Here is a 12,181-nt window from a genome sequence, read left to right on the forward strand (position 1 = left end):
CGGTTATCCGGCGATGCCGACGCGTTGCGAAAGCTTCTCAATAGTTTGATAAACTGCAGACAATCGTCATTTCAATGAAATGAAATTACCCCCGGAGGAAAACGTACAGCGATCGAGCGTCGCGTCGCGTCCCGTCGCGTCGACGTTACAACGTCTCTCTGTACGGGTTTTCCAATCACTATGCGTGCTCCTCCGGTAGTCGCGGCAACCAAAGAGATGTTTATCGAAAACCGTGTGACATCTTTCCAATAAAGTTCCTCCCTTTGATCCGGGCGGTAGCTACTGACAACAGGCAGCTTGTTCGCTGGTAACAAGTTACGTTCAAATTACTTGCTCCTTTGTGGACGTACACGTATGTACGTATCATACGTACATTGGCTTTCCGCGAAAACTATTTTTATCCTCTGCCAGCCTCGAAATTATGGGGAATACGTAACAACGTGAATTACGTTATTATACCGCTGTATAGGGCAATTTTAGACCGGTATAAATTGCTCGATAAAGTTATCTAGGATTGCCCGCCGCCGCCACCGCCGCCGCCGCGTTTGACATCGCCGTATGATTTTACCCCGAGGATAATAACTCCTCGAGAATTACCCCTACAGCAGCCGAAATGTTTGTCTTAGTCCAATTTATCCGTAAGTGGATTCAACGGGGGGGGGGCGGGCGCATAGGTGTACGTAACAGGGTATACCGTACACGTATACGACCAGCGTACAACTGCCACGCGAAGTCAACACAATTATTTGTTTCCACAACTGTCGTTTCAGCGGTTTCACCATTTTTCCAACCGACACTAAATCTGCACGAAACCATCCTTGTCTCTCTTCAAAGTCATTTGTTCGCTCGTTGGGATCCCGCCAGCAAGCTCTCCATTCCCTCATCTCTTCCTTTTCCGTTCTTCTATACTCTCAAGTTTATTGTGTCTCCCTGCGCGGCACACCGTTCACCGCACATACACACATTGTGTTCGTACCACCACTTGAAAAACGGTCGTGCGAAGTAGGTTTACATCAATGACACAAATGCACCCTAACGCGGTACACAGAGAGCTTAATACGGTATGTTGACGTTCGCCATCCCGTCCCTTCGCGGCGCCATTTCTTCGCTACCACTTCCCGTCTTTCATCCGGTACAAAACTATTTAAGGTACCTCGCCGACTGAAGGGCGGTAGGAAGGTGACGTCGAGGGACGCAAAGTTGATTGTGAAAAGGGGTGGGTGGTGCAGACCTCCCCGCTTATGGTAATTAACTTGGGATCGTAACACTTTCGCCGCCGCTAACCAGGGCAGTGCCTGTCGAGATCTGAATTTATTGCGTCGCTTCACGGGGGTTATTTTCAATGTTGATGATTTCAACGACGAGCGTAAAATCGTTGCCTCCGCCGAGAGGAAACTCAATCGCTCCATGCGTACCCCCGATTTCGTCCTCGCCATGGCATTCCTATATTTTCGGTTCGCGTGTGTCCACGACCACCTCGTTCGCTCTCCTCCTTTTTCCCCCGATCCTCCGTATGCGCGATAACAAACGAACGCCCCAACATTTCCCTTTGAACCCTGGGATACGTGGATTCTCGAAGATGATTCGAAAAGTCTTTCCTATATATATGTATGTATAGCTAAGTTGGTGATTCCCCGGCAGAAGCCTCTGGCAAAACGTACGACTGGAATACAGCGTTAGAAATCTGACGTTGCGGGAGAGACCGGCTTTGAAAATAGGGGGATATTTTACCAAAGGAAAATACACGTTGACATCCCAGTGACGGGGACATGCGAGAGTAAGATTCGCCGAAAATATGAGTCCACATGAATTACCCACATGTAGAGAGCAAAAAAAAAAAAATGCTATCAAACCGCGGGGTGAACGTTCTCTGTGTTCTTCTTCCCTCACGTACATTAGTGACACATATATCGGTACATATCCCATCCGCGAGTAGTACATACATAGCACAGTCAAGAAACGCATGGGATTTCCATAGAGCATCACGCTCTCATGCATTATGCATGATTCTACATTATCGACGTGTTCTCATTCCAAAGTCACTCTCTTTTCGCCAACCCTCTCTCCTCCGCTCCTCTTCCATCCGAGTTTGTTCGCCGACCCGTATAGTTTCACCCGCTTCCATCACCCGAGCTTTAATTAATAATCTCTGAAATTTGATTCCGTTTCTCGTTGGCCGCCTCCTGTATCGCGTGGAGAGGTAGCGAACCGAGCGAATCTGGACAAGAAACGCCTCCTCCGCCCGATCAGTTTCTCATACCTACACAGAAATAGCCACGCGCCACATCCAACGCCGCGGCAGCAGTTGACGAACAAAAATTTCGGAAGGCAAAAACGGATCACATGCATTGATCGCCCGGCGTAGCAACGAACTGCTGTATACAGACTCTACCGACACTAATTGGAAACAGTCCACCGTAACTGGCATAAATTTACCATCAAATATCATTACATCGTTCGCTCACGCTACATTCAATCGACGGTATAAATGCTCGTAATTTATAGATCTAGTTATACGAGGAGAGTTCGGACACATCTCGCACTAAATTTCTACCACTCATCGCCGGAATGCCCCACTACGCCCTGCGCTCGCGTTGGAATTAGTCATTTATACGTTCGACGTGAAGCCGTAAAATTCGATCCCAAATATATATGTATATATATTCGTTCGAACAGACTCTTCTGGAGAGAAAAAAATGGAAACGAAAAAAAATGAGAAGAATAAGCGACATTAGTTTCCGAAAGGGTTCTTATTATTTTATTATCCCACGTGATTCGCGATTGTTGCTGATATTACAGCCCTCCGTAGTTACCTATACCTAGTTCGAGGTCGGAGGTTGAGATTTCTTTTGCCATTTCTCAAAGGCACATCTTGCGGTCGGGAAAATCTAACTGTCGTAAATACAAGGACACAGCGTACAAAATGTGTAGCATATAAAAGATATCCTACGGAGTTTATCTATGGGGTGATACTTTTTGTGCGAAGGGACCGAGCTACCAAGTATATATTGTGTGTCTGGATTCGGATGCTGCATGCTCTTAAATTTCAGGAACACCGAATGAAATTTGCCGTTGAAATATACGACCGAGGTTTTAGTCGAACCTTTCTACGCGTATACCTATACAGTCGGCGTTCCGTTACTCTATGTAGAAAAATAGCGAAGGTACGGGCAACCCTGTTTTAGAATCCCGACTCACAATTGGATCGGATCTTCGGGGGGGGATAAACATAATTTCGATATTCAAACGTCGGCGCGCGGGGATCCCCTGCAGGCATTTGCGCCAGCATCTTTTTGGAATTTTATTCGCATCTCACCCTCGCCCCCCCTCCCCGCTCCCGACTCACCGCGAGGAATAGTCGATGGATTCCTTTTTCCTGACTATCGAATACCTGCAGCCGTTTTTTTCCCATTTTCTTCTCCTCTTACGCGTTGCGCGAGTCGAGTGAGACTTCCGTATTCATTTTTTCAATTATCTCCTGTCGTGAAACGACAGCGGCGTTTATACTAACGTGAAATTTCCAAAACCACCTTGTATTATTGCGAAACTCCCTGTGAATTTGGTGGGTTGTACGATCGTAATACGTATCGTTCTCCGCGATGTATCCAATGTAGTATGCCTCATTTATCTTACTCTGTCTAATAAATGTCAGACACACTAACGCGAAACGTCCTCTGACGAACCGAAAATGCTCCGCGCAAAGATCGTTGATAAGACGCAGTATACCGTATACGGAATATTTTCCGTTTTTTTCATGTTGGATGTATAATATATGACAAGGAGAGATAGAGCAGCGATGGGAAATTTCCTGAAAAATATTCTTTCTATTTGGTATTCACAATGGCTTATCGAAGCACCGTATGATACCACGAGAATTTCGTTCATCGTTTCATCCTGTCGTTTGAATAAAAAAAGCGAACGGCTCACTTGCGATCATTCGGAGAAGTTTAAGTATCGCGAAAGTTGTAAGGAAATTTCATCCGGTTTCGTCGAATGCCCGGGATGATCCGATCGAATAAAAAAATGCATAACTCTTATAGCCGAATTCCGAGGTAACGCGTTTTTCATTTATTCATTCGTTCGTCGTTCGTCGTTTTCTTTTTCTTTAATTCCTTTCATTTTTACAGGATCTAACTTCAGAGCGGCGTGGTTGGATTTTTTCAGCTTAGCTCGTAATAAAGTCAAGAGGGATTCCCGGTATCTCTGCTTTATTGTTATAAGTAAAGCTGGGTATACAATAAAAGCTTCAATACCTGAAGGTGGCCGCTATACCGTGTTTATCGCGCTCGTTTAAAACTTTGCCGTTTTAACTTTTCCCGAGTAGAGGGTACTGTCCCTCGATGAATCTCCAGAGCCCGTATTTTACTCAAGGACCCACTTAGATATACAAAACCTTATATTTATATGCAGTTCATTACCGAGGAAGATGGATAAAATAAATGCAAACTCGCGAATCACATCAGAGTATTACCACCGAAGTCCGCCGACCCTGTCGGAATCCGTCTTGCCCTACGTGGAAAACCTCAACTCTCGATCCGCTTGAATAATACAACTCCGAAATGCCAAGTAAAGGTCAAAGGAACATGAGCTTTTCGAGCAGGAGAGACCTTTAGGGGTGGGAGTAGACAGCCAGCAGAAAGGATAACGGGAAGCGCCTTCGCAGCAAGAATTATATAAGACAGCTTTTTCCCCCCCCTTATAGAATTTTTTCGGTGTTCATACCTGCCGATATATATATACGATTCGTTCGGGTTGTCATACGTATTCGTCGAATAGATGAAAGGCAGGTTTGTCGCAGTTATTTCGCATTCACTTTTTCCTATTTTTTTTTTTCTTTACCCCGTCCGCGCTGTGTAACACTGGTGATTACGCGACGAGTGAAAAAAAATTTTTTACTCTGTGGTAGAAGAAAAAAAAAAAAAAATTATGGACCTTATGCAATTTAGTACGTGACTAATCCCGATCCTACGTTACCCTTTGATCCGACAACCCTTTAAAGGACCTTTTTTAACCGGTGTATATATAACACGCAGCTTTCGCGTTAACGAATATTCTCTTTCTTCCAACGCGGGGCTCAGATGTCAGGCGAACCTACGCGACTGTACGGTAATACGTGATATTATGCGAAAAATTTCATAAACTTTCTACATAACTATGAATTTGTCCGTCAATTCGTCTCCTTGTCGAGCGGAAAGTAACGTATACGCGATCGGAACCTCCCTCCAGTTTCAGGGGGCTTGATGACGTTGAATTTTCTTATTCATGTTATTCCGTTTCATTGGAATTCTGAGAGTGCAGAGAAAATATTTCCAAGGAGTTTTAAATATACGGAACTCCGTCACAGTTCAAATTGATACCGATATTTCGTATCGACACTCACCGTGCGCGTCCGCAGTTACTTATCCCCTCAAAGCTCGAAACTTTTTCCCAGGATTATTTTGGCAAACCTCAGGGAATATCGCGAGGTATATCTGTATGATGTATATATATATATATATATATATATATATATATATATATATATATATATACACGAACCAAAGGTCTTCTCTGCGTGAAAATTACGACTGCCCACGACGTCCCAGAGTTATTATTAATTGACTTTTACTCTTGTCCTTGTTACAGACTCTAACGGAGGCGGCAGGGGTGGCACTAGAGGCGGAGGCGGGGGTGGCGGAGAAGGGGGCGAGAGAAGAATGGTCGACATCACGAGAGACAAGCCAATTAAAGTTTCAGTCAGAGTCCAAGTACCCGTTAGAGATCATCCGAAGGTGAGCTCCTCTTCATCTGCTCCCGTTTCTCTTTACCTTATTTTTCGTTTGGCTCGTCGTTATTTCATAGCTGTGCGAAAACCTCCGCGCGGCGAATGAAAGAAAGTTTACGGATAATCCCTTGTCCGCCAGGACGACCGATCGATTCATCGAGTGACGACGAATATTCATCATCGCCCTTTCGTTTAGACGAATGACTTTATTCGCGACACGTTGGAGGCGCGGAATCGCGACAGTTATTTAAAACAATCTGCTGTAACGAACGAGTCTTCGGCAGTCCTCGCGTTCAGAGGTATTTCCCATTCCGTGCGACGTACGTGGATTTCAGAGCGCGAAATAGCGAGAAACCTCTCGACGATTAATCAATTCCAAGGCAAAGAGCAAAGATGTGTAAACGGGCGGATGCCGACTGGTGCATGATATACTCAAAAGCTATCTCTGCTCGCGCTGCTTCTGACGTGTAGAGACACCGGTAGCGTATACCTAACGCGTCGACCGTACACGCAAATGCACTTCTACAGTTTATTTGAGGATCCGTCGCGCATGGGAGTGAGTCTTCTTGGGAAATATGGGAAACAGTATAGAAAACGAAACGCGAAAGACACGGAGAGTGCTCTGCAACCCGTGAACGCCTGCAGCTCAGTTTCCAGGTCAACGAATCAACACATTTGTTCAGTTTCGGTGCTTTTCTAATCAACTCTGAGTAAAGTATCTCCGGTCTCGCAAACTTCGGGTCTAGTATCGTCGAACCTACCGACTCGTTCATCCCTCCGGTCGTAACCTGTTTTATCGTTAACGCACGCTGAAACGATTTTAATCGCCCGGCAAGGAGAATCAAACATCGAATCATACCGCTGAAAACAATTAGGCAATCCGTACAGACGGGATAACAAGGTTCAACGGTTCTGGATCTCCGAACTTTACGGCTTATACACCTCTCACCGGAGGACCGCCCGCCCGAAGTTTGGGCAGATAGATGGTTCGGCTGGAAACTTGCGACAAGTTTGTCCTTGGTGCAGTATCGGAATGGGTATTCCCTACCTTTTAATATCCGCGGAGTTGAAATATCCGAGAGACTCGGGGCTGCCTAGCGACAGCAGAAACCGATACGTAGGAATTTCGAAGGCTAAAAAGTGAAGTTTGGGCCGTAGCGGTAACCGTGAGTTTTATTTCGCATTTTAAGTACACACTATACTTGCGGTGTAGCGGGGGAAGAAAGTAGAACTCCGGAAGTGAGTTTTAACCCGTAGATTGCCAGCCGGATCTCAAGATCGCCACACGGGGTGTCGAAGATCGCGTGACTTTTATTCTCCAGCGGGGAATACGTCCGATCGTTGAAATTTTAATCTCAGTTCTGCAGCAGCAAAGTGTGCAAAGGTGCTGTTAAGGACGAACTGTATAACCGTACAAAGTACGCAATTGTTAAAGTTCAAATCGCAAGGAAGTTTAATTATTTTAAAGTTTCAACAATTACGACTGCACGAGGCGTACACCCCCGTACCTACGCGATACTCGCCCGCTGGAAGCTATACGTATGCAGCGATGTACTCTCTTCTAGTTATTTTGAATTTAATTATTCGAGTTTGTTTGTTATAACGTAGTCGTAACAAGAGCATAGTTGATTAAGGTCGTCAAAGGAGAACGGAAAGAAAAGAAGCGTAAAGAGCAAAAAAATATAATATGCATCCGTATAAAATGAAAAAAACTAAAAAACAAAGCAACGAAAAAAACAAGAAAAAAAAAAAAAAAACAATTTTTAAAACGAGCGAAGAGGAATACTTCGGGAGGATACCGACGGGCAAAGAGCAAAACAGAAGAACCATCTCCTTACCGTGCAACAAATAAGAATGAGTTAATTAAGACGCTAGTTGCCGGGTCAGCCCTTTGGCGTCTAGATTCTTGGGTCTGAGATGTGTGCCCCACCTTACAACTCGTAGCCGACTGTGAGAGAGGAATGAGCGCAGCTACCACCCAGCGGAAGGGTGGAAGTGCAGATCTCCGACCATGGGGAAACGAGCAAAAGCTGAGGGAGATAAAGAGATAGAGAGAGCAGAGAAAGACAGAGGGATAGACAGACAGCCGGAGAGGATAGATCAATTTGTCTTGGTTAACCTCACGGGCATCATGGTCAGGCCTGCGGCAGTAATAGCTTCGCCGAGTTTCGGAAAACACGTTAGGTACATAACCCGTCCGGAGTAAAATCAAGCCAAAATTGTAATGCTACCGAACAGTTTAGCTGGAAAACCGAAACATCGGGAGCGATCGAGTGTACCGTGTGCAGCTATTTGTTTATCATGATTACACATTACCCCGGGAAATACCTCCACCCGCACCCCTGCACTCTGCGTTTAGGCCATCCCGACCGGTATTTCATGGTTGAATATTTCACGAATCGCCGTCGCATCGAAACGATAAATCGGGGGATCGATCGATTTGTCCGCGGGATCCACTCGGCGAGTAATCGTCGGTTGAACGTTGATTGAGATCGGTCAGTTTAGCTAGTCGTCGTTGAATCGGATATCGCTCAGATTCCCTTAACCTGGTAAGTTGTGGTGTCGTTTGACGCCTCCGTTAAACACGGAAAAGCATTATCCGGGTCGTTAAGTGACTATAGAACCGAGACTCCTTAGCGCGACACTTACACTTTGCGTTGTGAGTTTAACGGAGGTCGAAGGTTGTATTAAGTTTCTCGAGAGAGGGAGGGAGGGAGGAAGAAAGGCGACGAGCACTTGCGGGGCTTTTCATATAAAAATCATTGTTGGGACCATTTTGTAGCCGTAGGTACCTGCGAAACTTGTACGTTTTCGAGAGTATGTTTGTCATCGGTTTCTCTCCATTTTTTTTTTTTTTTTTTTCCTACGAATAAAGGAAATTTTATCGACAATTCAGGCTTCCACGCTGAGAAATTACAGGCGTCGATCGAAGCGAGTGTACAGGTATTACGAGACCGCGAAGTACGTGTCCGCCGACGTTAGAGCGAACGAGAATCCGCTGCGAGTTGGTGTTGACAAATGAAATGCGTGCTCTTAAAAAGGAATTCGATTTATTCCGTATAGTATCTTATAACTGATCTTGTTAGGTAGCTGGAAGGGTAGTTAGGAAAACTTAACTCGACGCGTTCCAGTTCACTTTACTTTCTCGTTTGAACGGAGTGCAAACAAAACTTTTCGAATTACGTTTGAAACGAGACTCGAAACGAACGACGTCGTAGTCTTTGTTCCTCGGTCAATTCCTTGAATTCCCCATAGAAATCTCCGGCCACTCATCCGCCGTTGTGTATTACGTCATTCCACAGTTCCCGACCGGTCTCCTCATCGACAGAATCATGATTGGAATACGATATTTGACACATCCGATGAGTCGGAACCTGAGCGTATTATACCTGTATCCCATCACCCCCCCCCCCCCCCCCCCCGGAACAAAAGAAGAACCAAGAACCGTTCCGTGGTCGGGATTTCAGGTAGCTACACGTATGCACGTATCGTTCGGTGAATATATCGACCTTTCGTGGGAGCAACTGATATGGGTTCGACGTGGATAGATCGCTTGCATTCACAATTTAGAGATACACACCGACCCCCGTTCCGTTAACTCGCGGCTGAAACCCCCCGGGCACTCGCCGCCGGGCACGAGCGTCCTCCTCGGCAGCCGCACGGCGGAACGCGAGGATACGCGGAAAACCGAGTCGAAAAATTATTTGCCTCACCCGATCTCGCGATGTATTATCGTTAGCGGATGTGCGCAACGAATTCTACCGACCATGCAAAATGTTCACGTTTTCCCAGATTCCGCTCGCTAGACGGGCTGCATGACGCGATGCCTGTGCTCAATAGTGCGGAGTAGTTCCGCCGGGTCAGGTCATTCTCGAAAAGCATTCTGGGTCAACACTGGTGAAGTACTTTCATCGGGGAGCAATTGTTTGCACGAGAGCGGATGATGCGGTATTTTTTTTCCTTTTTTTTCTTTTTTTTTTTTTTACATTTTTTGTTCATCTATTTTTTCCTCTCTTCTGTTTTTTCGCGTGTTTTCTGTTTTTGTTTTTGTTTTTTTTTGTTTTCCTTTTTACTTTCTCTCGTTGTTTTTTCGCTTCTAATTTCACGGAGGAATTAAACGACAAAGGATATAGCGTAGTGTGTAATTATTTTTAATCCATTTTCCAGGTTTTGCACAGCAGTTTCAAATGCACAATGTATAATCCACATAGTACAATGCACGAAGTGCATACATACAAATTGAACTCATTTCTACCTCACAATTAACTAGATGAACGCGCAGAAGTGGGGATCCGTGTGACCATAAAAAACGCCATTACATACTACAGCCAGGTTTCTAGTTTCGATGCCGCACCGGGCTGTAACTTTATACAAACAATGGACATCGCGTTCGGCGTGAAAATTGTCATTTTTCAATCACTCTCGTTCCCGATGTTGTTGAAATTCTAGCAGAGGATCGGTGGCTGAAATTCAATTTATCGTTCGATCGATCGGGATAGATCAGATAATTCAAAGGATGAACGATAAGGTGAAATACCCGGATTACCGGCGTCGACTGGCGGCGTTCGATTTCGTGGATTTTACGGAAAATTGAAATTCAGGTATGATAATAATTCAATGAAGTTCACACGAGAAACTTTTACGGCGATCTCGGAGACAGGTGAAAATAGGAGCGTGTGACAAACCTCAACGTTACGTCTGACGCGAGGGGGGTTGGTATCCCGTACGAAACGCGACGATGTGATGGAACGTGAATTTAGAACCCATAAACTCGTCGCGGTGGTAAAGAGCTCGAGAAAATGCTCTCGGAAAAACGGACCATACTGTACACCGTGTTCCAGATGCGGCGCTAGATCCGGGATAACATCTGAATTGCAATGTGCAGCGTCGCGCAATCTCATCTTCTCGATAAGTTTATGAACTGACAAAAAGATGGTCATCGGGCGATCCAGTTCTTCAACTTTGGACTCACGTAACTATCTTACGATCCGTTGAAACGGCGGCAATTCGAATCGGGGCTGAATGTTTCGTTGATCCCGATCGTTGAGACTGAATGTTTTCATTTTTTGTCACGATAAGTTTACGAAGTGCGTCGAAACGGTGGAGAGAAACGTGCTTTCGAAATCGGAGCGGACAGGGTCGTACGGAAACACCCCTTCTATGACAACGCAATTTCGAGTACATCCTGTGAATCTGCTTCGGAACGGTTCAGCGGACATGCTGAACTGCAGTTCGAAGTGTAGTGCGGTGAATTAGTTAACGAGTAGTGGGGTTCCGAATCATTGTGATCGTCGTCGTTAAGGGTAATTGACGTCACGACGCGTGTAGGTGGCGTCTCGACGGCTCTCCACTTCATATTTCGCACGATGGGAGATGTACCGGTCTCTCGTAGCGTCACGTGACAACCGGCTTCATCCCCTAAAATCTGTCGACTCGACCGGGTTCTCGCTTCGTGGACTTCTTCACCGTTGTCTCTCCGGGCGTCATTACCACCGGGCTTCGCGTCATTTTCGACCGATCGCCGCCTTCGTATCGAAAGTAAAAATATTAACGATCGAAATGAATAAACAGAAACTAACAAAGTTCAACTTGCTTAATTAGAAAACTTGGCTTCATTCGTCGTTGTCAATTTTCCGCTCATTGTTACGTTGTATATAGGAACATCGAGGAGATCCATTGTATCTGTGGAATCCCGCTATTCTCTCATCTGCAGTTCAAACCTTCTCGTCGCGATGTTGAAATTCAATTGCGAATGTTCGCGAGAAGGATCAAATCTGCAATTATAACGACTTCGCAACCCCCCTGGCCCTTAGTTTGTAAAACTAACAATTGGAGCCAATTGCGAAATGCGGATACGAAGGTAATCCCGTTATTCCTCAAGGCTTGGGATCTTCGAAGAGATAAAAATGACGAAGGAAGCCATAATGGAATAATCAGGGAGCTTCGTAACAATCCCGCGCAACTCTTCGTCCGACTGCAGCAGTAGCGAACTCGCGATGTAATTTAATTCATCGACAACGGATCACGGATTGTTTGGCCTTCGGATGCACGTATATACAATAAATGTGTATATTCTTTATCGCAGAGGCACGACGTGTGCCGCAAGCCCCGGCCATCTAGCCTATGGGTATCGTTATTTCTAGACTACGACGTAAAGTTTTACGCCACACGGAGCTATCGGCACGTTCCCTTCACGATATACCAAGAGCTTTCCGGAAAAGCCTATAGCGAGAGCGTAACTGTAGGTTAACGCCATCCCGCATGTTTTATTTAGTTATTGACTCCCTCCCGTGTCGCAACTACAACTTCCCGCGAAACGTAAAATAAGCTGGGCGCACCTGACCGAGTCACGTCTGGAGGCAGCGCGTTTAGCAACTTCCGGTACAACGTGGAAGGGAAGGGGAGGTAAATAGCCAC

At 45.6% G+C, this 12,181-nt stretch overlaps 1 protein-coding gene across 3 annotated transcripts in view; it reads left to right on the forward strand.

Moving 5' to 3' along the window:
- LOC105684655 (KH domain-containing, RNA-binding, signal transduction-associated protein 2) overlaps window positions 1-12,181 on the forward strand; it is a 129,911-nt gene that overhangs the window by 55,176 nt on the left and 62,554 nt on the right. For all 3 annotated transcript variants that reach the window (XM_020851497.2, XM_020851494.2, XM_012398192.3), the window contains exon 2: window positions 5,626-5,771. In XM_020851497.2, coding sequence (XP_020707156.1) covers window positions 5,626-5,771 — 146 coding nt within the window. The remainder of the gene's footprint in view (window positions 1-5,625; window positions 5,772-12,181) is intronic.

The sequence above is a fragment of the Athalia rosae genome, chromosome 2 (assembly GCF_917208135.1).
Source record: "Athalia rosae chromosome 2, iyAthRosa1.1, whole genome shotgun sequence".
NCBI lineage: Eukaryota > Metazoa > Arthropoda > Insecta > Hymenoptera > Athaliidae > Athalia > Athalia rosae.